General features: G+C 45.2%; 1 protein-coding gene across 1 annotated transcript in view; it reads right to left on the bottom strand.

Annotated features, from left to right (window-relative positions):
• The window catches only part of LOC144175116 (MFS-type transporter SLC18B1-like), a 51292-nt gene extending 26794 nt beyond the window's left edge, over positions 1-24498 (bottom strand). The window contains exons 1-9 of the mRNA XM_077704196.1: positions 24268-24498; positions 8922-9205; positions 3880-3975; positions 3684-3757; positions 3213-3360; positions 1956-2024; positions 1734-1836; positions 343-500; positions 151-249 (exon numbers count right to left, since the gene is read on the bottom strand). Of these exons, the coding sequence (XP_077560322.1) occupies positions 151-249; positions 343-500; positions 1734-1836; positions 1956-2024; positions 3213-3360; positions 3684-3757; positions 3880-3975; positions 8922-9188 (1014 nt within the window). The 5' untranslated portion in view covers positions 9189-9205; positions 24268-24498. The remainder of the gene's footprint in view (positions 1-150; positions 250-342; positions 501-1733; positions 1837-1955; positions 2025-3212; positions 3361-3683; positions 3758-3879; positions 3976-8921; positions 9206-24267) is intronic.
• Positions 24499-27084: the final 2586 nt, after the last annotated feature.

Raw genomic sequence — 27084 nt, 5'->3', positions numbered from 1 at the left:
AATTGACACGTAATGGGCCATAAGGTGACACAACGTAATTAAAAGTTTCAAAATAATCGTAGAGGTACGCAGAGGCTTCGAAGAAACAGTTTATACTGGTAAAGGTTTGGTGACACCTCGTTAATACGAGGAATTTGAAAACTCCTTCACCTTGAAATGGCAGAGTATACCCAGCACAGGGCACGTAATGGTGTAGCTCGCAAATTGTACCATGAAGATGACTCCTAGCTGGGTTGTGTTGATCCCGAACTGGAAGAAACAAAAAATCAATTTGGTAAAACGGTAAACGCATTGAAAGTACATCAGCTTCATTTCTCTACTCATTGAGTAACATTTTGGTACCTGTTGAAGATGGGGCTCAAGTGTCGGCTCGTTAAATCCCATTATCACCCAGCACAGCATCACTGTACCCATATCAATCAAGAACACCGGGTCTATGAATAGCTTGTACAAGCTCATTCGTTTATGTGGAGGATCAGCAACATCAGTGTGCTCGGTCGCTGGAATGAGCAGAGAAATACGGACCGTAAGGACTCCGACACTGCCCAGAAAAATTGCAGAAGGTTGACAAGTTTTCGTCAGTGTGCTTTTTTATTGCGTGGGTTAAAAATGAAAAAAAGATGGGCAAATGGGAATGAATAGGGACAGTTAGTTCTGGCATGGATGAGAAATGTTCTAAGAGATGAAAAGGTTTTTGTAGCGTGAGCTACACTGGCCGAGGTTGAGCAGTTTTGCGTGGCTCCTAAAAAGCCATGCTGCGCAAGCGCGGCCCATGGCGTCCCGGTCCGCTTGATGATCACGCGAGGGGTGGTCTGGGGTGGAACCATTGCCTCGTGCGTCGTAGCAACACCGGCGTGCCCGTGTGCAACCAGCTTAGCTCTGAGGCAATTGGTGACGCTGTGCCGGAGCCGCGTGGTAAATATACATGTGTCACATAATGCGTATACCGTGTGTGTGTCACTGAAGCAGCAGTAAGCATGACGGTCAAGCTAATACTAGACAACCAGTGAAAAGTGTTAAGACACTACACATGGAGAGAATACAGACCTGGACTACACTGCACTACACTGGATTTATTGGAAACGGACTCCCCTGGGTAAATACAAATTTCCTTCGCTTTCGCATGCGCAGTAAAGCCACACCCTACTACACAAGGAGGCAAGCAAGAAACAAAACCACGAGCGCGAGCGTGAGATTATCGAAGCCTTCTGAACAGCGGTTTTTAGGGAATGCGGTGCAAACGTACGAAATCGGGAGCAGACGCTGAACCAGACTAACCAGACTCCTTACCAAAGGTTCATTTTACCTTGCTGCGTTGTTTTTCTTAACCTATTCTTCCTTACACTAGCTTTGTTGCCGTGCAGGCAATGCGTAAAGTTTCAGTGGTTTTTCTGTTAACATAAATGCATACAAAGAATCCAATGTTTCTGGGTGAAGCGCCTCGCAACAGTGAATGCCTGAACGTTTTGTGTAGAAGGTGTTCCTCAGTCGTGAATGTTTAGTTCTGGCACAACCAGAAATCGGAAATCCTGCCTTTTTGTAAGTAAAGTGCTTGCTCGCTTAAGCAGGGCTTCAGCTATGGTTCCCCGAATGAAAATGAACGCTTCGTAACCACGTGGGTCACTTATGGAGGGATGATGATGCAACTGTAAAACCAACTGCAATTTTTACCCAAAAAAAAAGTACGCACACACTATGGGCTCTGCAAGAACGGCTGTCGTTTTTTGACTTGCCTTGTACGGGACTAGCAGATATTTTCTTCGACCGAACTGTCCATGGTAGAGAAAATGACGACAGTGCTGCCATCACAAAGAAAGGCAGGGGGTGCTCCCATGCCTATAAAAAGCCATGGAAGCGACAGCAATCACCATCAAGTGGGAGGAGGAATAAACAATCTAACCAAGGGCAAAACCCAGTTGATCAGGCTAAGCCTGAAAACAACGTTCAGAACTTACGTCAATAAGTATTCCGCCGAGGACAGACCCCAGCATGTTTCCAGAACCCCACATGAACTCCATCGTCGCCTGTAAGAATAACAACGTCCTTGAGTTCGAACCACAGCATCGAAGAAAGCGACTTTATCTTACCACGGAGGCTCAGATGTCGCGCTCGTTCATTCAGCGATAATGTTCTCAGGACAACAGTAGTTGAATGAGTACTGTGCAGTTTACTGCATATTCTATTCTATTTTTTTCTAAAGAATATATAGAATATAGAATATATACAATATAGAATAGAAAAATGTTCTATTCCTGTTTTTTAATGTGCATGTAGGAGTCAAGTAAGACTTCGCTTTCGCTTGCTTACTTTCATGTTCGTTAGCGCCCGTGTGGGCAGTGAGCAGTTATCAGAAGTGTTAGCCGACTGTCAGCGGATATAAGTATGGTAGTAGAAGAACCTTTACTTGAATAGGAGGATCACTTGCCACGACGGAAGAAAGTGATGGGGAGAAGAGGAAATTAAACAAGAGCTGGTAGTTTAAAAAGGCCGCTTTTCAATAAAAGAGGACTTCTTTTGAACTGTCATCTTTAAATAGCGTTCGCGCTGATATTGCTGATGTGTTGGTACACGGGCGCTGAGTGATGACCCCCATCATTGATCCCTGTGAACTTGGATTTCGGGATCATAATGCAGAGGGGTGTTTGTTTTCAGTTATTATAAAGAGTAAAATAGGTTTCACCATCATTTCCGTAGCTTTGTAAAACGCAGGTTCGCCTGCTACATAAACGTATGCAGACTCGGCAGTCTGAGTGCTCCTCTGCTTGAACTAAAGATACATTAAACCAACTTTGGCCTGTGGTTTTCGCGTTCTGTAGCTCAACTCACGTAATATTTTGTTATTATGTTATTGTGACGATCATTATCGAATTGACCTGTCTCTTGTCAAACGTTTTTATAACTTGCGGTGTAAGAACCCAGCCCCAATTTACTTCGCTGCGAAGATTTGTACGCAGCTTTATTTATTGTATGGGGCTTCCGTCGTTCTAGCAAAAATTATTTTCTAGCATGCATTTATTTGATGCAAGTTCAATCCCTATTACAGTAATTCTGTAGGAATTAACGGTTGCAGAGTGCCTTTGGAATGTCTGGGTTCAAATTGGCTCCGTCGTTGAGCCAATTTGAACCCAGAGACATTGTGCCAATTTCCAATTAGAGAAATCGGAAAAGTCAGAGAGGCCAGTTTACGTCCGTGTGAAAGCCACATGACTTACTATAATGATGCCGGTATGGACGGGGAACGCTGCGGTGACAACAGAATACGACGACACGAAGTACAGTGTCAAGAAAAAACCACCGATGAGGGCAAGTACCAGGGATATGGCCAGGAATGCGTCACCACCTGGTGACCAGTACAGTAATCTGCGAACGACAAAAGCAGCCGGGAAATTTGGTTCACGTATCTCTGGCGCAACACAGGTAAAATTCTGTAGACTGAGGCACGCTATAAGCGAAGCTGCACTATGGGCGCAACTGCCACGTACCCAGCACTTCGAAGGCACCTTTGCCGTAATGTAACATCAGGATAGACTTACTGATCACCATTGCCCTTTAATGCTACATATAACCTTAAAGGTACCGTTTGTGAAAACAGGACCAAAGGTGACTTGCACATGGCACTCAATTTCATCGCACACTAATCTCTCTAAGCACAAGTGGTAGGAAAAAACTGGCACAGGACTCACCCAAGGGATAGAGTGAATAGTATACAGCCAACCTGCCCCGCTATATAGCACCGCCGTGGGGATCCGATCACCATCTTCAAAGGGCGGGGATGAAATTGTGAATTATGACGACTCAGGCACATTTACATTTCCTACATAGTTATTCTAAAAAGCCGTTTGAAATGAGTCTCTCTGTATTTACAAGCAGCGTACTTACGAATCGTTCAGTCAGCACGGCTCCCACCAACATTGCAATCTTTGTGGCGGAGAAGAAGAAACCGTACTTCCATGCTTCGAGACCAGCAGAAGAAGCCTTTTGCAAGGACAGAGAAGAAATACAATAGAAGAAAACATGTAATTTTTATCTAACCAAGGGAGACATTGTGCAATTCCCAATAAATTATACTTATTCCCTGCAGTCTAACCATCTCACTCTAGCAGAATCGTACCGATACCTGGGTGTACTCATCAACAGCAAACTAACATGGACTGACCATATCGCACAGCTTACGGCCGATGTCTCCAAAACATTAGGTTTCATCAAAAGGTCCCTGTCCTGCTCACCGGCCTCAGTTCGTAAACTCGCCTACGAAACCTACGTCCGTAGTAAACTCGAATATGCTTCTCCAATTTGGAATCCACACCAATCTTATTTAATAGACTCCCTTGAAGCCATTCAGAATCGCGCGGCTCGATTCATAACCTCCAAATACAATTTTCGCACAAGTGTTACTGCTATAAAATTATCACTGTCTCTCAACTCCCTGGATCTTAGACGAAAAATAGCACGCCTTTGTTTATTTCACAAACTGTATTTCAATTTTGCTTACTTACATGGCTCCCTGCTTCTCCCACCAATTCGAACTTCGCGCCGTCTCTTTAATTCTTTGAGTGTCCAAAATTTAAAAGGTTCAACTAACGCTTTCAACAAATCTTTTCTTCCGTTAACAATTGCGGATTGGAATCGGCTTCCAAATGCAATAGCCAATGAACGTAATACTCTAAAGTTTAAAACCTTACTCGAAACTCATTTTACAACCGCACCGTCGTAATTTCTGTGTGTAGCCAGTTGTTTTTTCACATTTTTATGCCACTTTGAATCGTGCTATGAGTTGTATAACGAGTTCTGTTATTATTATTGCCCTGTAATTCCAATTCTTGTATTGTATCCCACTTTATGTTCTTGGTCTGAAATTGCCTTTGTGTATGATTGTTCGACCCCCCCCCCTTATATAAACCCCGTCAGGGGCCCTTAAGGGTAAATAAATGATGATGATGATGATGATACATTACTGCGACCTCGATAGATAGATAGATAGATAGATAGATAGATAGATAGATAGATAGATAGATAGATAGATAGATAGATAGATAGATAGATAGATAGATAGATTGATGGATTGATTGATTGATTGATTGCTATTGGTTACCCCTGTGTAGCGGAGTGATGAAATGTCATCTTACTAAAAAAGACTAATATACTTATGTTTTATACTCTTCGTTTAATAATAGCGCCGCGTAGGGCAGGCACAAAAAGCTTATTAGGCAGAAAATACTTTTTTCTGTTACAGGTGGTAACTGCCCTAACCAATATTCCCCTCTCTGCTTTTCGTCCACCAGCATTCTAATCTTCTTTTCGTCGCCTCGACAGCCTTGAAGTTAACTTCGTCTGTGCTACTATTAATCCTAGGGCTTCTGGAAGCAGAATATTTCCCGCATGTAGAATTGTATGGATACCCTCTGCATTCTAACACTATGTGCGGCATAGTTACTGTTTCTTTTCCGCAGATCACGCATACCTTACCATTTTGTGAATACTTCCCCACAAAGCTCTTAGTTCGCGAGCAACTTGCTCTAGCCTCAAAAAGCAAAGCACTGCCCTGGGAAGAATCGTAGAAAGTTTCATTTCTGATGTAGAATTTCGCGGCCCTGTACATCTCTAACGACGTTTTAGCGTCCATTTTTCCTCTCCATTTATTTGTTTCAATCTGCCTTGCCTCTTTTTTGGTTACCTTGGCTGTTTTGGATTCTCCTCTGTTGTTTCCGTATTTCATCGTTAGCATTATAGCCTTCCTTAACCACTGCGTGTTTACCCTTTTCAAGTTTAGGTACCTAAAAACATTAGCTGCCCACTTTCGTTGGTTCATTGCTCTGAACCTCATCTCAAAACACATTTTACTCTGTGCTTCTCGAACTTCAAGCGACGCCCAGCCTATATCTCTCTGTACTGCTTCGTTAGTTCTTTTTCCATGCGCGCCTAAGGCCAAACGGCCTATCGTTCTTTGGTTCACTTCACTGATATAGCGTTTGGTTTTAAGCAGAGTACAGCATTCGCATATTTGAGACCAGAAGCCATTACTCCTTTCCACATTCCTGTTACTACCTTCATATTTGTGATACCGCCACAGAGCTCTATGCTTCATTATAGCTGCGTTTCGATTTCCCTTTCCCTTTTCCTTAAGTTGCTCCTCGGGAGTTCTTAAGTAGTTATCTCGTTCGTTTATCCACACTCCCAAATATTTACATTCCTTCAGTCTGGGCAATTCACCTTTCTGGATAGACATTGCGTCAGTGGTAGCGTCATTGAAAACCATTATTTTCTATTTTTCAGCGCTAAAACACCGACCCGAGGTCGGTGGCTTCCTAGCCGATAATATTTATTAGCTGTTGCATATCGGTCTGGTTATCAGCTAAAAGAGCAATGTCGTCTGCGTATAACTTTCCCGGAATACGCTGTTGTTCCACTTCGCCCTGCAGCATATGGGTTAGGCTGGGAAATACTTGGCTATCTTACAGTTTCTTTTGTAACCCTGCCATTTAAAGCATAAACAGTATTGGGCTCAAAGGGCATCCCTGTTTCAGTCCCCGATGGGTGTTGACCTGCTGGGCGCCTTTGTCCTTCCCATGTAAGGTGCACTCTATTGTCTTTGTAGATTGCTATAAGGACCTGTATTACCTCGTCGTCTAATCCCTGGAGTTGCAACATTCTCCACAGAAGTTCTCTGTTTACGTTGTCATATGCTCCTTTAATGTCCAAGAACGTAATACATAATGGTCTATTCTGGGCTTTCGCAAATATCGTTATCCCCCCTCCTTTTCTTTTTTGGCTCAAACCAGGGACGGTATAACGAGTTTTGTTCATTTCATGTCTGTTTCAAAGAGTTCACATCGAGCGAGCTCTGATGGGCTGAGAGCAGAACATGCAGAGGACACGCACGAGATGCAAGACAGTCAAGGCGGGCAAGTTAGTTCCTGTGCATTGGTACAGGTTTAGGGTCTCTCAAGTGCAACTACTTCATGTCTTGACACGGACGCAAAATGGACTGACACAACTCAGAATTCGGTCATTGATAACACCCTGCATCAAAGCTTACATTTTGTTTTGTGAGCATGGATTTATCTTTCACAAGCGGTTGCTAAAATAGACTTGTGTCAAATGCAGCTGAAATGGACTGTTGGTTTATGGTTGTTTGTACAATTTCCCATCGAACAAACTAAGCAAAGGGCTCATTTTTGCTTCGTCGTATTAGGATCAGGGGAAAAGCAGCTTAAAGTGGTTTGAAGACCGGTGATAAATACAGCAGCACTTTACCTATATTGTTGTAAGAAGAACCCCTAAGAAACATGGTCACACGGTTATTTGCCTGCACCACCGTAAAAACCTTACCTGGACCCCTATGGCGCCCATAAAAAGCAACGACAAAAGCAATTAAAACAGTTTTTAAAGACGATAGTCTTTCTTGGGCTACTTAAACCCAGAAATTTTGGTCTGTCTGTATGTCTGTGTGTCTGTATGTCTGTCCGTCTGTCTGTCTGTGACTCGATTCAGCCACCCGGCCAAAGCAAAACAATGACTGCGCAATAGTCTTATATAGTCACAGCTAAATCTACCCGTCTTGGTCCGGTGTAATGTTCATACTTGTCAACATTGTTGAAGAAGAACAAGACATTACGTAAATATGAGACAACAAATCAATACAGAAGTGATATTTGCAGTGTTCCTTTATAAAAATTCAAACATGCTTGACTTTTGCGAAATTAAATACTTCATCAACTGCAGAAAAAGAATTTACTCCGCCGTCGCCTGCTGTCGCCAGCGCCACTATAGCTTCTGGCGCCATTTTAAGAAATCAACCGGCAACAGTTACGCAAGGTTCCACTAGATAGTTTCCACGTTCTGCTTGCAACGCACGTGGAGTAGGGAAACGCGGTTCTATAAACGTTGAAGTAGGGTGCCTCGATTAACGCGCGTCTTCGCCGTACGGCAGCGTTCGCATCGAGACACCCGGTTTGGAGCAGTGGAACGCGGGAAATTTAAAATGATTTAAGCAAACCTTTGGTGTCTTTACCTTGGGAGGGGCGCGATGCAAGAGGAACAACATGAGAGGTGAGCGGTAAAGTGAAGGGAGGCATTTACTTGGCAAAAGTCGATAAAGACTATCGTCTTTTGACGACATTTGCAACGAAAGGGGCAGATACGCGGCCAATTTTTTATACTAGAAATTCTCGAAACAGTTTTTTATGCCTCAGGTTTTATGTATTTGTAAAGGCCAAGATAATATTTTGATCTGACAGCATGTTTCAGAGGGCATAAACCATGCGCGTAACGCCAGATCGCCTTTTTTAAATAAGCGACTCTTTATGAGGGAATTTTCACACGTTTCTTCACATCCTAGAACGCGTGGAATTTGCAGCCACAGGTGCGCGTTCATACATTATTTATTATTTCAGGTCAACACTCTGCTGCTCGTGTTATTGTTTCTGTGCTCCAGCACCGCATGCATGATAGGCACGCTTCTGCGAGTGACCGTAAATAAACTAATAGCGGGATGGATACAATTCTGCGTACTGAAGCAAGTTCTCAGTATCAGCGTACGAAACAAATGCATGCAACCGGGTAGCATAAGTCGATAGTCACAAGGCAACTATCGACAAAAACACTCCAACTGTACAGATTTTTCTCAAGACTGAAAAAACAGCCTGGAAAAACGTTTTTGCGGTGCCGTGGAATTTTGGCAATACAATAAAAGTGCACAGCCTGTCATGAAGTGCAGTTTTAGTGGGAGGAATCGCTTCTTGCATTATTGATCCCGTACTTGTTTGATGTTCTCAACCCAATAGACTTCTTCAAGGCCTCGAAGCCTGCTCGCCAATTTTAACTTAACAACAGTTCTTTTTTTTGTATAACCTAGTAATACGGATTTGTTGCATAAGCTGCAGAAGGTTACGTTGGGCTTCTGCTAAGTGTGTACAACTCACCAGCGGCGGGAAGAATGGCTGCATGAGTGAAAACGACGCCGACATCCAGATTTGCGTGTAGATCAATGGAATCATCCACCTGCTGCGGAGCACCACCGCCAGTACGCCATTCTTACTTGAAACGGGGGCAGGCTGCGTGGGCTGCCAACTTTCTGGTTTAACTTTTTCGCTGTCCTTACTGGCGACTTGTTCGTCGGGGATAAACGCACTATTCACGAAGTATTTGGATCCATGGGATGAATTCGACGTGTTCGTTACGGCTTCCATGACCGGTCACCAGGGTTCTGTGGCAAAGGCAAATACATCCGTCTTTATCAGCTCCAGAAACACGAAACCCAATTAACAAGACAGAAAAATCACATACGAAAACAAGCCGTTGCTGAAGTTTTAAGTGATGTTCTTCCTTTGTTCTTCAGAGGCAAACTAAACACTCCAGAAGCGAACACACCTGAGGTAGCACGTTGGCGCGCGTACGTCGCTATGGGCGTGAAGGAACTTTTTAAACGGCACGTGTTTGAAACTCAGAGCGTGGAGTTGCGTCGAGGAAGTAACTCACCAAAACGCTGACATGTCCTGTAATGAAGTTTGTTTTATAACGCACTGGCAACTAAAACTTCTAATTCGTGGCACTGGCCACGTGTGGGTCACTGTAACCAAACGAAAACGCTTCCTTCAGGCATGGTAACATTGATCATGACGTTTTAACAGCCGTTGTGCTGATGTCGGTAGTGTCAGCTGGACTTCACATTTCTGGCGAACTTTTCGTTTTTTGAATTGTACATGCAGCAGGCCATGAAGCCTCGAAATTCGTCGCATACACTTCAGCATTTATGTTTTCATCGCTTGCAAAATAATACAAAAAGTAAATTGAAGCTTTGTTTATAGCAACTGTTGCTACAGTTTACAGGGGCATATGTTTCAGGTTTGTGCAGCACGTGTGAGTGGCAATTCATAGCAGGGACTTCGTACCTAGCTTATTTCATGCGCGTAAGCCGAGCCTAATGATGCGATCTCTGCCCTTGAAGCAGGCGCAACGTAACACGACTTTCGGACCTTGATGTTATCACTATGTGGGGGACCAAAGCTGGCATTGGCCAGGAGATTGTCCTATAGGTGGCGCCGCTTAAGTTAGGGGGCACCACGGTCAAATTTCTATAGAGGGGAAACAAACGACAAAAATACATGGGTTTCTATAGGGCACTGGTCGGTTAAACAAGATTCCTTCAATGTACGGGGAAATTATGCACAGTGGGGCAGTTGAACTCTACTAAATACACATCAGGCATTAGCCTGCAATGCTTTCCGCAGGCGGAAACCCAACGCAAGCTCTCGATATCAAAGCTGAAATTTTGAAGGAACGTTGCACTCGGTCTGGAGAACACTTCAGCGCAGAGTGTTTCAGGCACATCTCAGACGGCCATGAAAATAACAGCGCAGAAATCACCTCAGACACGAAAAGCCGACCCAAAACGCTTTGCAATCATTCGCGGTAGTGAGAAGACAGTGGCTTATTTAAAAGAACAGCTGTTCCGTTGGACAATTTACCCGTGGTGAACACGACAAGCCGCCGAAAGTTGCAAGTTTTTCGATAATTCCCATTGAACGTTCCGCCTTACCCGGCACAAGAGAATTTTGGCTCTAGGTCACTTTTGATGAGCCCTGTGTGCAGGTAGGAAGTTCCATACCTAGGAATTGAGTCGCGAGTCAGTGCGGCAATTTACAAGGCCCCGCTTGCGAAGACAATTGATACCCCACACTCCACGCTACGCCGAAATGAAACTTGAACATGCCAAAAGCTGCTCTAATAATATATTTTTTTTGCTAGCAACCTTTACTCCAAAACAACGCCCGCGAGAGTGGTCTAAAAACGCGTTCATTTTATTAAACACGAGTACAAGTAACATCAGCGCCGGTCACCTGCAACGCTCACGCCGCAGGCCACCGTTAAAACAAGCTGATATTTCCAAGGTGAAAGCGCTGATGAAGAAATGCCAGGATACGGTTCCGCGAACGAAAAAAAAAAAAAAACAGCACAGCTCAATAACACGAAAGATTTCTTTTCAAAACTGGACCTGTTGCGCAACAGTCAGGACCGCGGTACTTACAGGTAGCAACGCAAAACACGCTCCTTGCGCGGACGACCCGTAATCCGCACAAAATAGGCAGCGCTACACGTACCACACACTACTGTACACACACTGTTGTGTAAGTCGGTATCCAATGGTCATTGACGTCGTCGCACGGAGAGCCGGCAGCGCATATAAGACGGGGCGAGCTGACACGCAGACAGTGATGAAACAAGCTTAGGTAATTGAGGGCAAACCACGAGATGTACAGTTTCACAACTCCATGGAACACACTGCACACCGACACAGACGAGCTAACTCAACGAGCGATAAGCGCCCATTTCCCGCGCAGCCTTAGTACGTCCAGAAAACCAGTTCGTTTAAAACATAAGCTGTCGCCGCGACGCGAACACTCATTGGTCTAAACAATCATGCGACCCCTGGCTTTCTGAAAATAAATGCGTACAAAAAAAGACAAGGTGACGTTGAGGCAGACGATACGGAGGGGGAATCTGGCCGCCGCCTTCTCCCCCCCCCCCCCCTCTATTTCCCCAGCACTCTGCGCTTATTGGGTGGTCGGAATCAATACAAACACACAAAAATGCGGGAGGTCACTGCTCTTTTTGTTCCCCTCTCCTGAACGACAGCATGCGAAGAAAGCGCGGGCAGCCGTTAGGGAAGTGCGGTGGCTCTTACATGGGGCGGATTCATAAACGGGTTCTTTTTTCCTTTCGACGCATTTGCAAAGAAGGCACGCAGTACGGAATAAATAAAGGGTCATCAAGTCACTTTGCGTGATCTTCGTTCCCTGGGACGCGCAATTTCCGTGACGTCATCGATTTAGCCCCTTAGAAGTTCAGGTCAAGCAATGTAAACGGCATTAGCTTTGCGAAATGGTATAGCAGCGGGAATAAAACAAAACTTTTCTGTCGCTCAAGCCTTCGACGAAAGAAAACGGTAAGAAACAACGAGCCCGCCCTGGTTTTTCCTCTTGTGGCATCCAAGCGGTAAATTATCCGCCAAAATATGCGGAAAGTGACATTCAGAAAAACAGAGAGATTGCGTGTGCGTATTTGTTATTTATAACCCGCCGCGGTGGCTCAGTGGCTAAGGCGTTGCGCTGCTGAGCACAAGGTCGCGGGGTCGTTTCCCGGCCGCGGCGGCCGCTTTTCTGATGGAGGCGAAAAGCGAAAACGCCCCTGTGTACGAGATTTCGGCGCACGTTAAAGATCCCCAGGTGGTCAAAATTAATCCGGAGCCCTCCACTACGGCGCGCCTCATCGCCTGCGTTGCGTCGGCGCGTTAAACCCTACAGTCAAGTCAAATTTGTTATTTATAGAAAAAAAGGAGGAATTATTTAATTCAAGATATAGGGACTAGTGAGAGAAAAATTTAAAGGCTAAAACGAGACGAAAGCATTCCGAACAGGCGAATAGCAAAATAAGAAACTCAAAAGAAATAAATCATTGGCATGACAACACCATAAATATGCAAGTACGTTGCAACTAAGGGTGGTGGGATTCAGAGATATAATCAGTTAAGTTGAAGTTTGGGCGATTTGGTTCAACCGGACTCAGACTACAGCGCAGATGAAACAATGACAAGAACGAAACATACGCAGCGTTGTCCCTTTCTTGTTCTTGTGTGCGTTTTTTGAGAGCTGTAGTGTGACGGTTCAGAAAGTCACGCCAATCTCAGAAACCACTTTTTTCAGTTCAGAGTATTGCAAATAAGTCCGCAAAACTCGTTTTCTCAGTATTTCGTCATGACTGTTAGGCGTGGTTCTAAGGAAATGTTTAGGTTCAAGTCAGTTTTCATGTTACACACGTACCGATGAGCTCGTTGCTGTAGTTCGCATAGTGTTTAATAGAGAGCAAATAAAAAATGAATGCCGGACGGACGTCTTCCTGCAGTATTTAAGGCACTCCATCAAACCCGTGAACTTTACTATCCAATTTTGAACTGGAAACGGCCGGTGGATGCCCCGCTGAGACTCAGGCAATGTAGAAGTCATTGATCAGCCCGTTTGCTCACCCTGGCTGGCAGTGTAGATGTGCAATGTGCCCCAGTTGCGCGAAAGTGTGCCAGGCAGCGGCGAATTTTCAGCCACCACGACATTTGCACCGCCGGCCTCCCCAATGCACAGTCCAGAATCCTCCCGTCTTCTCGAGAGAATTAAATTGCGGTCACAAGAAGTGCACCGTTCGTGGCTACGGCGGATATGGTGTGTTGCAGGCCAATCGCGCCGATTACAGCCAGGTCCTGTTTCGAAGTTATTCATTTCACAGCAACTAGTCAACTTCTGAGCACTCTAGTGGACGTCCCGTTCCCGGCGTGGGCTCTAAGGTGGTGTTCCACTGTAAAGCGCTCTTTGAAGCGGTACCTACGGCACTGTTTGAAAGGCGTCACGCTTTCAAATACAGTCGCCCTGGACATAATTAACCCGCCCCTGGCAAGCTTTTTTAGGCTAATGCTACTCGGCTCTAGCGTCTCTTCACTAAAACATGTCGGACTCCTTTCCAGAAGAAAGGCGGTGTTGTACACCATGCACAAATCGACCCTCCTCGGTATGCATCAGTTGTGGCGGACTTTACAAGTTGTAAACTCAAGAATGACGCCAGAAAAAAAACTTTAGCTGACACCTACAACTTCCTCATGCTTGTGGCACATAGTCACATTCGCATTCAAACGTGCCTTGATGAACAAATTAACCCTTTATTTATGCAAAGTCTAACCACAGTCAAAGTCCAACCACAGCCAAAGTCCAACCACAGCTCTATTTCTCGCCATTTGCCATTTGCATATGATTTGCGGTCCATAAATCGTTGGTTGCCTCTGCATGGCTATGTCGAGCATTGAGGGAACCCATTATTGTCACGCAGCGATTCCTGTGTCCGCGCTAAACATCGTGCTGGCTTAACCACTGCACGTCTGCTGCTGACACGCATCAGTCACTTCTCACTAACCGAAGCAGAATTGCGTGAACACACGTCTACATGGATGGGCGACACGAGCTGTTCACAAACCATAGAAAAAAAAGAGGAGGCACCGCACATAGCTCGCATGACAGTGAGAACGCTGTGTGTTTTCCGAGGCCGCGAAACAACTATGCGGATGCCAGCTTGTCAAGCTTGTCAGGAAGAAACTATGCGGATGACTATGCGGCTTGTCAAGCTGCTTCTATGCAGCTTTTATCGTCAGCCTTGCGATATAATAACGATAAATTGAAATAAAAAATACCTTACCTCAGAAAATACCTCACCTCAGCTATGCCAGACAACTTCTAGACAGCTGGTTACGAGCGCGCTCGATTTGTGCAGTCAGCCATAGATGCCGGAAGGACATGCGGGTCTGCGATGCGCTGAAGTTTTCTCCTAGACTTCGAAAAAACGTCCGACAAGGTGCATACTTTTAAACACCCTCCTTCAAACGTTTAGTGGTTAAACGTTGGCCCTGCGTTCCTTGATTGGATAATTTTTTTTTGACAAAGCGAGAACAGTTAGTTTACTATAACCAGACCTGACCATCCCTGCGCCATGCCGTCTGAAGTACACCTCAAAGTACAGTTCTCAGTTCACTGCTATTTTAGTGTAACGCCCTGCCTACTAATATATACCCAAACGTCCGTTTACTTGCAGCTATGAATGCGTCGTTTATCGTTCAATTATCTGCCCTACAAATCGCGATTGCAACATGGTGCAGAAATGGGCTGATGACTCTAAACAAGAGCAAAATTTCTTATGTTTTTTTTATCACAAGAAATACTGTCCAGCTCCAACATTTTGACATTCCGCTGTGTATTCTTACACGTATTTATGTGTAAGTACAACATCGGACCTTACTTCGTTATCCAACATAAAATATTTCTAACGGTGTGAATAAAGGTCTTGCTACTTCTGACAAAACTTTTGCGTTGCACCCTTTTTTGTATATATTTTAATATAGTGAGCTATTCACATCGTAGACGCCGCAAGCGTGCTGAACGTTCAACCGAACCTTGAGTACGCTTGCGCAGTCTGGGACCCACATCAACCAAGTCAGTTCTAAGTCATTACAATCCCCTCAGGATATGGCGGGCAGGTTTGCATACTCAGACTGCTTGCGTAGCTCACATATCGCTAATCTAAAGAACCAAGTCAATTTTCAGATCCTAGAATGGCAACGCAGGGGCGCTCGACTAGACTTTCTTCACAAATTATTCCATTCATTGTATAACGAACATGTGTGTAACCATGCTCGTATATGGCCCCTCTCCCCGCACTCACCACAAAGCCCCTGTTCAGCTTGCACAATAGCATACTTTCGCTGCTTTCTCGTTCAAACAGAGAATAACTTGGATGATCAGCCTTGAGCACCACTGCAACGCCTATCTGTTTGAAACGCATATCCAGCAAACCCTGTGCCACAGCCGATAAGTAATGAAACCTCCCGAATTGGGTATTTCAGGAATAAATGAATAATAAAAACGACAAATAAAGAAATAAACAGACAAATAATCAATAAAAATAATTGCCCTCGTACACAACAAAGAGGGAACCAAAGCAAATTTCACGGCGTTTTATTTGTCGTTGTTGCCCACGTTTGTGTGAAGCGGCTTGCGAACAAAGTAACCCTTAAGCGCATTCCAAATGGCTATATTACAGCACGGAACTTCCGCGTGCATCGATCATGCTCACTTTCGCTCCTCGCCCCCTTGGGCTATCTTTGAGCAAGCGTGCTTTATTTAAGCTTGGGTAAAAAAAACCCACCCACCTAACGGTAACGAGAACCCAGACCTCGAAACCATAAAAGCAGCATGTTCAGTGTATGTATCGCTGCACGCACGTTGCTTTAAGTCTAGGAAAAAGCACGCACCAGATTGAGGCATGCATCCACAAGCTGCATTTCGCTGATATGCTTGCTATTACTGTTAACGTAATGCGTGGAGCACTTTTTTGAGCCTTCGATAAGCAGACGGCCGCAGGAGCCTGTAATCCGCTGTGTGTCAGCGGCATGGTTGCCAGGTTCTCAGAAACAAAATATTAATCATTTGTTACAGGCCGAAAAAACACGAATTGGTCGTCATGCCTACAAACAAAGCAAAAGTGTGAATTACATAATGTACTCAAACAGTATGAGAGGTGATCGAACGTTCGTTTGCTGCACAGCGTTTCTGGCCCCTTTAGCTGCCTCTTCACATTTTCCCGCCTATTATAAACCTCCATGTTAGCTTCTTAATTGTCTGCATGGAACCTGAAGCACCCGTGAACTGCCAAAGCATTCCGCTTGAAATTGACGGCGTTGCTTGAAGACTTCGGCGCGATTCTTACGGCAGTTGACGGAAAGTTAAAAAGGAACACAAGTGTTGTATTGTACCGGTAATTAGCTCTGTACGGTGCTGTCTTTTATGTAACACTGGCTCGTTGGGGCCTCCCTATTCTCTAATTGGCCATACCGTCTCCATTTTCTTGTTCTGATTGGCTTCCAGTTTCATCTTGGCTCCTGAAATGCACTGAACGACAAAACAACGGCCCTTTTTCTTGAGCGTAATCTGTCGGAAGTGCGCGGGAATATAGAAATAATCACCAGTGCCCAAAGAAGCCAGAAAGTAGCCAAGTCGCCCCATAAAAATTTTAGTCGCCACGATCCTTTAAAAATCTCCAGTTTGGCGACAAATCACTAAACCTGGCAACTCTGAAAAACCCTACCACATGCGGTACTCACGTTTATGAAGTTTGCATAATAGTTCTTCACATCAAAGCCATATATGTCTAGTGTGACGCGCCGCAGCACGTTCTTTTTGGTGAAATCCGTGAAACTTTAATTGAAAAGAATAAATTACAGTGCTAAGAAAGCCACGAAGAGTGCCGGATGCGAGTTTTGCGTCATCAAGAATGGCCGTGACGTCATGCCAGGCTTATCTGGTCATCACCTTCGACATCCGCAAGGGCGGCATCTTTGACTACGTTTATGCTGTCATATCCTTCTCTACAATTCCTCTTTCAATTTTTCTTTCTCGTTAGTTCCCCTTTCGTTTCGTCTTTTCTTGCCCCTTCTCCTGTATAGCTTTAATCAAAGCGAAATTCTCGGATGGCAGAAATCATCATTTTAAAGACGATAGTCTTTCTTGGGCTACTTAAACCCAGAAATTTTGCTCTGTCTGTCTGTCTGTCTGTGACTCGATTCAGCTGCCCGGCCGGAGTAAACAGGGCCTGCGCATTAGTCTTATATATTCACAGCTAAATCTACCCGTCTAAGTCCGGTGTAATGTTCCTACTTGTCAACATTGTTGAAGAAGAACAAAACATTACGCAAATATAATACAACAAATTAATACAGAAGTGATATTTGGAGTGTTCCTTTATATAAATTATATATGCTTGATTTTTGCGAAAATAAATACTCCATCAACTGCAGAAAAAAAAAATTCACTCCGCCGTCGCCTGCTGCCGCCCGCACCACTATAGCTTCTGGGGCCATTTGAAAAAATAAACCCGCAACAGTTATGAAAGATTCCACTAGATAGATTCCACGTTCTGCTTGGAACGCACGTGGAGTAAGGCAACGTGGATGTGTCAACGTTGAAGTACGGTGCCTCGATTCACGCGCGTCTCCGCCGTACGCCAGCGTTGGCATCGAGACACCCGGCCTGGAGCAGTGGCACGCGGTAAATTTGAAATGATTTAAGTGAAACTTTGGCGTCTTTATCTTGGGAGGAGCACGACGCAAGAAGAACAACATGAGAGGTGAGCGGGAAAGCGAAGGGAGGCATTTAGTTTGCAAAAGTCGATAAAGACTGTCGTCTTTTGTCGACATTTGCAACGAAAGGAGCATACGCGCGTATTTTTTTATCCTAGTTATCATCGCACGTGGAAGTATTTCAGCAAGCCTATGCAGGAAAACCATGCTCTACACCCTGGGGGTAGTTTTGTGTTCCCACCCGCCATGCTGCTTCACTGTAAGGGTGTTGTATTACAGAACACAAGGTCATAGATTTTATCCTCGGTTTCGGAAGCTGTATTTCTGACCGTTGGGAAATACAAAACCATCATAGTGTCTGCTACACGCTAAACAACTTGTGGGGGATGAAATTAACCAGAACGTGGACTCCCCTCTCCAATTTTTGTGATGATCCGCCGTATAAAGCTTGTAGGCTTGATTTTTGAACCCCAAAATCAACTTACCCGACTAGAACATTAATTTAGATCACTAATCAAAATTACAACAATATTCAACGTTCTATGGAACGATAATTATTGACCTTGATTATGGCGTTTAACGCGGCGACGTTACACAGGCAATCAAATGCACCTTGGTGGAGGGCTCCGGATTAACTTTGCAGGTGATGATGGTTTGTGTTTAATGGCGCATAGCCAACTAGGACAACGAGCGCCAAAGACAGAGTTATGTAATGACGCAGATGTGATTGTAAATATCAAGTGATGACAGTAAACATAAAAGTGAAACGAAATAAAGGCAATGAGGATGCTGGCGTGTAGGGCCGGATGAATATGCATGATACGTGAGGAACTGTAAAATTTTGACGTCTGCCAAAAACCTAAAAAGACGCCTAATACAAAACATTAGGTTGTCAGCCAAGAAGTATGATAGGTGTAGCGGATTCAGGAGCGTAGAGTTCAGGAAAATGTTTGTGCCATCCGGATTAACTTTGACTTTGCGGGGATCTGTAACGTGCGCCGAAATCTCGAACAAACTGACGTTTTCGCTTTTCGCCTCCATCAGAAAAGCGGCCGCCGCGCCCGAGCATCGAACTGGGGTTCTTGGGCTCAGCAGCACAACGCCTTTGCCACTCAGCCACAACGACGGGTAATTACCAACCTTACCAAACCTAAAGTTAGCTTGGGCTAAATTGGTTTATGTTAGGTCAGACGGAGATGGATCTAACCCCGAGAGACGGCGAGCGAAAACGCGTTTATTTTATTTTTTTCTGCTTTGGCGCTGCTATGGATCATCGTACTGTTGGTAGGGGAAGTTTTAGGGAGTGGGAAGGGGCAATGGGAAGGAATAATTGTGCCTCATGTTACTGTGTCAGCGCCCTCCAGCAACTCATCGGTCGCTCGGAGTCGCAATCGTTGTCGTCTCCTGCGCATCGCCTCGCCGCAAAGTCGGTCACCGACGACTGGGGCTGCGTGGTCCGTCGCGCAGGAAACGTCGCATTTCGACAGGTATGGCTTTCCTCATTGCCTGTCTTGAGTTTTTGCGTATTAGCGACAAGGAAATTTCTTCTTTTTTTTGTCCCCTATCTCTCCTCCTTCTTCTTTCTTCTGCTTTTTTTGTTGTGCTCCCCGAGCACAAACCATACAGGTATGGAGGGCCGGCTGTTCCGGAAGTAACCAACGTCTCGGGTACCTGAGAGGCCCAATTAGGCAGTTGCAACCTTGGTATAAAGGCTTTTTGGGACAAAAAAAAAACAAACAAAAACAATCCCTCACTAGAGAAAGCTCTGACCACCCTGGTGCACTAGTTGGGATTCCCGTCCTATGACAGACCAATTTAAATCTCGGGCCTCAGTCCCCAGCAGCAGTAGAGCACCTTCGCGACCGGGGGTCAGAACAGCTATACAGCAGAGGGTGCTAAGAATCTCTGGGTCCGGGCTGGCCGCCATTGGAACTTCACCCTGGCAACGTTCAAACGCACGCACCCTGTTTTGCGAGAGAAGCTTAGCCGTCCACTAGAGGAGCTCTCGGACATCGAGTGGGACATTATAGGGTTAAGCGCAGTTAGAGGGACAGGAGAAGGCTTCATGGATCTGACTAGCGAGCCTATTCTGTGCTGCAGTGGACCTTAAAGGGGCACTGACACAAAATTTTGAAGGCGAGATAACTTCGGAGATAGATTGGTGGGAACACATATACATCATCTGCAAAATATCAGCGGCGAATACAGCCTAGAACATATTTAAAATCAATTTTAAAGTGTGCGAAACTGAACCGACCTGCCAGCAGAAGACCACGCGCAATCGACATCCCGAGGATATCGTGTAAATAAACAATATCCAAATACGCCACGAGTTTGTGTTTGCCGCTTCCGCACTGCCGGTGTTTTACGCCGGTTCGCCCGGCTCGCCACTCCAATCGGAGGGCCGGAGGGCGGAGCTTCTGCTCTCGAGAACGAACGACCCGATCGTTTGCGGCGGAGGCGCCGTGATTTCGTCATCTCATGGGGCAGCTGGCCGCGACCAAAGTTCTACAGCGATTCCAGGCACTCTGTTTCTATTACTGTTTATTACCATTGGATGCGAACACGCGCCCGAGGCACGAAAAGCCCACTGAGCTAGCCGCACGGTCGCTGTGCACGCGGCGGCCACGGCCGCGCAGTGGCCCAGGCCGGCGCAGGTAGCTCGAGTGATAGCTTGTTACCGCTGCACGAAATTGCCCCCAAGTCCCGACCATGGTGGCTTACATGAGAAAGGAGTTAATGGTGCGATGGCGGGTTGCATTAAAAATTGTCATCTGCACCGCTTACGAGAGCGGCACTCGAATATCCGCCGCAGTGCTAAGCCGAACACATCTGTAGGCGGACCTGTAGGCAGACCGGCCGGCTGCTCCCAGCGCGCGTCTTGCCACTCACCGTCTCGAGCGTCGCCCGTCGTTCTTTAGCCGCGGTAGCATTTGCACTCGCAGCGCCTGCGTCACATCCACGGTCGCTTTTTAATTAAGCGCCTCACGAGATCAGTACGTGGGGGCATTCGCAGAAACTGCCGTCGATGCGGATTCGACAGTGCTACGGCGGCTCTGCTCTGTGATATCCCTCCGATGGTCACGTGGTCAGCTTTGTGCACACAAAATCCACAAATCCATCGTTTCGCGGCACTCGCTGAAACCGAAACTGCGACTGGCCGCATTTAAAATGCCTCTAATTAAACAACCGTCGCACGCTGAAGCAAATGAGGTTTTTACAGGTTATAAGTAGGTCACTAGCTACTTATCGCAACAAAAAAAAACAAGATGCAAATTTTTTGTGTCAGTGCCCCTTTAAGAGAAGAAAGAACACGGTGTGGGATATTTTATTCACAGAGAAATAGCAGGAAACGTGGAGGAGTTTTACAGCGTTACGAGGGAGTCGCGGCTGTTGTGATCAAGCTAAAGAAGGGATGCAGGTTAAAGATAGTACAACCCTATGCGCCAACAACCAGCTATGATGACACTGTAGACAGTTTTTACGGGGAAGTCGAATCAGTAATGAAGAAGGCCACAATGCAGTTCACGATTGTGATGGGAGACTTTAACGCAAAAGTAAGTGAAAAGCAAAAGCGAGCTTTTAAAGGTCAGTGGGATAGGCCGTCGCCACAGTAGAGGGGATACACTGGTGGGGTTTGCGTGAAGAAACAACCTGAAGTTGTTTAACGCATTCTTTTACATAAAAAAATAACATGAAAAAGTCCCGATTGTATAACAAAAAATGAAATTGACTTCTGCTTAAGTGATGACCCAGATATTCCGCAAGAAGCAAGATTCGGACCAACGATGATAGCATAGTTAGATGCAAAGAAGGCTGAGTCTATAAAGAGAAAGAAAAAAAACTTGTGAAAAGTATGGAACTCAGCGTGACATTAGGTAGAGCCACGGAAACTCAAAACAGCCCGTCAAAACGAATTCACACTTCTAAAAAAAGGGAACGAGGAGGGTTTATGTAGGCTAAATTAACACCTAACAATGGCAATCACATAGTCTGCAGTAGCTGTGGGAGATAAACCATGGAGAAAACAAACTGGAAAACGAACGAAAAAACGAAGGAAAGAATTGCGAAACGTAAGAATTTTCTAGTAGAGCGAATGCGATCGAATTAGCAGAACTGTCAAACCTGAGTAAGAGAAGTAAAACGAACGACATTCGTGCTTGCGACATGACAGTGACAGTGATCAGTACACGTTGAAAAGAGGGGGAAGCTTACAAGCAACTCAGAGAAAGCTATATTCGGCAAAGACAGAATGCACGCACTCAGAGACGATCAGGGCAACAACACGCCCATCGTGGACGAGATAAAAAAGTAGCAGAACGATTCTACACCAGGCTTTCCGCCAGCGACGATAGATCAGGGGAAAGTACTGAGGGAACACGATTAGCTCGAGAAGTCCCACTAATGACCAAAGACAAAGTTGAAAAGGCTCTTAAGGGCCATGAAAGGAGGGAATGCTGCAGGTGACGACGGTATAAACAAGCTTGCCGCCCTAGTTTGCGAATGCGCAATGACTTTAAAAGTACCCATCACCTGAAAAAACGCCAACGTAATTCTGATTCACAAGAAGGGAGGAACCAAGGATCTTAAGAGCTACAGACCCATTAGCCTACTCTAAGTCGCATGAAAACTGTGTGCCAATGTAATAGTTAACAGCATAAGTGATAACCTTGATTTCCATCAACCCAGACAGCAGGCTGGATTTAGGAAAGGAATTCTACAATGAACCATATCATGCCGCCAATCAAGTAATAAAAAAATCTGCGGAGTTCAGTAAGCCCCTTTACGTGGGATTTATAGACAATAAAAAGCGTTTGATTCAGTAAACACCGCGGCTGTGCTTCCAGCATTGAAAGACCAGGAATGAGAGGGGACTTCCATAAGAATGCGTGACGACATATATAAAGGATACACGGATAGAATAATCCTTCACAAGGAAAGCGAAAAGCTCGCAATCATAAAGGAAGTAGAACAGGGAGATTCCACCTCGCCAAGACTGTTTACAGAGTGTGTGGAGGGGATATTTAGGAAGATTGACTGGGACAACGCAGAACTAAGAATAAAAGGTGATTGCTTGAGCCATTTGAAATTTGCGGGAAACACATATATGCTCAATGCGTCGGCAGACAATTCGAAAAAAAATAGCTTCAGGAGCTCCAATAAGAAAGCTTGGCCATGGGTTAAAAAAACAACACTAATGAACATAAAGTAATTATAGATAAACATGCTTAAAGCGCCAACTTCATGTTAGGAAACGCAACGCTAGAACGAGCAGAAAAATGTAACTATTCTGAGAAGTTGTCCGAGCGGACCCAAACCCCGAGACAGAAATTCGGCGTAGAATAGGAATGGGTTGGGGCGCACTCGGCCAACATGCCCACACAATGAAAAGTAAGCTACCTCTATCATTTGAAACAAAACTATACAACCAGTTTGTGCTGCCGGTGATGACATAGGGAGGGAAAATGTGGCGCCTTACCACTCAATCGGAAAGCAAAATAAGTAGGCCCCCAATTGGCCACGGAACGAATAAGAATTGGAGTAAAACTTGGGACAGAAAGCGAACTTGCTGGATGAGGGAATAAATACGAGTGGGTGATATAATAGTTGAAATAAAAAAAAAAAGAAATGAACTGGGGCTGGCCCCGTTGAGGAGCGAACTGAGAACCGGTTGGCCACCAGGGTAGAATATTACATACCCAGAAACAGGGATAGAAGAAGGGGAAGGCCAGTAACTCGATTGAGGGACAAAACGAAGACATCAGGGTAAGAGAGTGGATACCTAGAGGAGGTACTGAAAGAAGGGGAGGCCAATGACTCGATGGAGTGACGAAACAAAAGATAATTGAGGGTAAAGAATGGACTTGAGCAGCGCTGTGAAGGAGCGGTTGGAGGTAGCTAGGAGAGGCCTTCGTCCTGTAGGGGATCTAACTAGGCTGTTGATGATGATTATGAAAATGTATAGAATATTAATCCACATCTGCGGACATGCCCAGGATTTAGGGCCACGCGCAGCCGAAACCTGATTTGCCCTCTCCCGGCGCTTCGCTCATCCGGGGGGCGTAACTGAATGGCGCATAAAACACACGGCGGCCGTTTGATAACGAAGGCAGCTAGGAGAAACGCCTCCGGGCTATCCGCAGAATAGCTCCAGCGGCACGCTGTGTCAAAATTTTAGGCTTGTATTACTAACGTACGAGGTTCCCAGGGCGTCTAAACTTTTTCCGCTGCTGCAGCATAGGCAGCAGCAGACACTTCCGATGGACGCTGACACACATCGCATCCATAGAATAACATGTGCCTGTCTTTACAGACATCCAGCTCCTATCTCTGCCCCGCTGTCCATTATATCTGCGAACGTTAATGTGACGCATGTAAGCATGAACAAGCTCGAAATGGTTTGGCAGTTTATATTTATTCAACAAGTTCAACAGCTCGATTTCAGCGACACAATAGGTTTGGTATGTTAGGCTTGTTTCCTTTCTTTCCTTTTCCTGCCCTACGCAAACGCATATCATAAATTTAGTGCAGATGTCAGGTGTAAGATTAATTGGCGCACGCTGTCACGGCGCGCACGCTGTCAGAATTTGGGACGCACGTACCTTTACGAGGAGCGCGCTCGACAGAAGGCCACCAGGTCAGCTTCGTTTTTCGGCAAAAGGGCGTGCAACGCGCTCCCAACGTCGCTCTGTCGCGCACTGGCACGGAGGAAAAAAAAAGATGTGCTGTGGGAAGTTGCAAGCCGCTTGGCATGCAGCCACGAAACAAACGCCGTTTTAAAAACGAACGAAACAGAACGAAACAAGGGGGAGAGAAAAGCCGCAGTTGGACGCTGCACGCACACGTTTTCACTCGCAGAAGGATCCTTCTCGGATGCGCTACGCGGTCCGTACGTCCGAATGAAAAGAGGGTTTCCCGCCAGTTGCCGGCTCATTACAGGCTATAGACGTTTGAGTCACGCCCCGGGAGTTGAAAAGAAGGTCTCCTTCTCCCCGTGTAAACAGAGGGGCGCGGGCTACCACCCTAACGCGTCAGATACAGTTCTAGTAAATATAAATACTCCAGAAAGTCAAGTAGAACACAGTCGCCGAGATACCCGAATTGGTAAGGCATTCGAGATCAAATGGAAAGGCATAGGTTCGGTCCCCACTCAGGGCGCGTGTTTTTCTTTCTTTCTTTCTTTCTTTCTTTCTTTCTTTCTTTCTTTCTTTCTTTCTTTCTTTCTTTCTTTCTTTCTTTCCTACGTATACTTAAAAAATGTTAACTTCGCTAACCGAAGTAAAAAAAGAACCCAACAACACCCTTATGCCTCCTTTGGCGTTGTAGACTGCCCACCTATCTTTCTGTATTTTAATCACCGAGCCCTTCATTTCCAAACTATATTATTCCGTGAAAGCCCAGCGAGAGGATCGGTCCTGGCAGCCTTGACGCCAAGGTAGCATAAAAGGGTTTCCCGCAGTTGCCCGCTCATGACGGGCTGTAAACGTTTGGGTCACGCCCCGGGGGTTAAAAAAAAAGGTCCCCTACTCACCGTGTAGCCAAAGTGGCGCTGCCTACCGGCCTCAAGAATCAGATACTGTTCAAGCAAATATGAATATCCCAGAAAGTGAAGAAGAACACAGTCGCCCAGATAGCCGAATTCGTGAGTTCGGGTTGTGGGTGCGGTCCCCACTCTGGGCGCGTGTCTTTCTTTCTTTGTTTCTTTCGTTCTTTCTTACGTATATTTAAAAAAATGTCAACTTCACTAAACGTAGTAAAAAGTAGCCTAAAAACACCACTGTGCCTTTTTTGGCGTTGTAGACTGCCGACCTATATATATATATATATATATATATATATATTGAAAGAAATTGACTGGCACGTTCCCCGTTTTTTGTTCCCAACATTTTCGGAGTTATAACTGTTGGCAACAAAAAATGGGAAACGTGTCAGTTGACTTCTTTCCCTATTTTTATACTGGCCCATCGAACCTCATGATGCCTCTCTTTTTCTCTCTCTCGCTATATATATATATATATATATATATATATATATATATATATATATATATATATATATATATATATATATAGCGAATCAGTAATGGGAAATGAGCGGCTGGGTGAAATAAGACAGAAAATAAGGGTTGGCAGACAAGAAAACCTTCGAAAGCAAAGGGGAGGTTGTGGTGGGTCACAGAAACCGATGAAGAATTTTTTGAGTCAGAAAGAAATTGGTGAAAAAATGCCCGCCGGGTGGGATCCGAACCCACGACCTCCAGAATACCGGTCTGGTGCGATAACCACTACGCTACCGGCGGGGCTGTTGCCCCACCACTTTCTCGGGTATTTATGTTAAGGTATTTTTTTATTCCTGCACTTTGGGGTGGTAGCCAGCACCACTCGGACTACTCGGTGTGAAGGGAACCTTCTTTTTAACCCCCGGGCCGTGACTCGATTGTCTACGACATGTCGAGAGTGGTCGACCAGCGTTGAACCGTCTTAAGCTACCCTTGGCACCAAGACTGCCAGAACAGAGGCCCTCTCTAAGCATGTAGCGAATCAGAAATGAAAAATGAGGGGCTCGGTGAAATAAGACGGAAAATAAGGGTTGGCAGTCAAGAAAACCTCGGAAAGCAAAGGGGAGGTTGTGCTGGGTCATAGAAACCGATGGAGAATTTTTTGAGTCAGAAAGAAAGTAGTGAAAAAATGCCCGCCGGGTGGGATCCGAACCCGAATCGTGGGCTCGGATCCCACCTGGCGGGCATTTTTTCTGGTTCGGATCCCACCCGGCGGGCATTTTTTCACCACTTTCTTTCTGACTAAAAAAATTCTTCATCGGTTTCTATGACCCACCACAACCTCCCCATTGCTTTCCGATGCTTTCTTGACTGCCAACGCTTTTTTTATGTCTTATATATATATATATATATATATATATATATATATATATATATATATATATATATATATATATATACGTAGATATTGTACCGAAGAGTATGAGCGGATGCTTCAGAGCAAGTTGACCTAACGCAGCGCTATCCGCCTATGCGGGTATGCGGAACATCGGCGTAGGAAGGAGAAGAAGCAGAAGACTGCTCAGCCTCTTGTCTCGCGGAACCCTGCTTTCGTTCCTCGAGTGTGCGCGTCTCGACCTTGAATAAACCCCTCTCTAACCGGCTACCAAGGCGTGGGCTGTCTCCTTTCCAATATATATATATATATATATATATATATATATATATATATATATATATATATATATATATATATATATATATATATATATATATATATATATATTTACGCACAGAAATGTTTTTTCATTTTCCTTTGAGGAAAAACGGACCTCAGACCAAAAGCTTCTCATTCAGTAGCTTGACGAGGCCCGAGGCCCTACACACACGGTGGCCGCGGCAGAATACAAGATATTATGCG

Source organism: Haemaphysalis longicornis, unplaced genomic scaffold (assembly GCF_048455015.1).
Source record: "Haemaphysalis longicornis isolate Haplotype H1 unplaced genomic scaffold, Haemaphysalis longicornis Haplotype H1 scaffold_3, whole genome shotgun sequence".
Taxonomy (NCBI): Eukaryota; Metazoa; Arthropoda; class Arachnida; order Ixodida; family Ixodidae; genus Haemaphysalis; species Haemaphysalis longicornis.
This window is presented reverse-complemented; position numbering and strand designations above follow the sequence as displayed.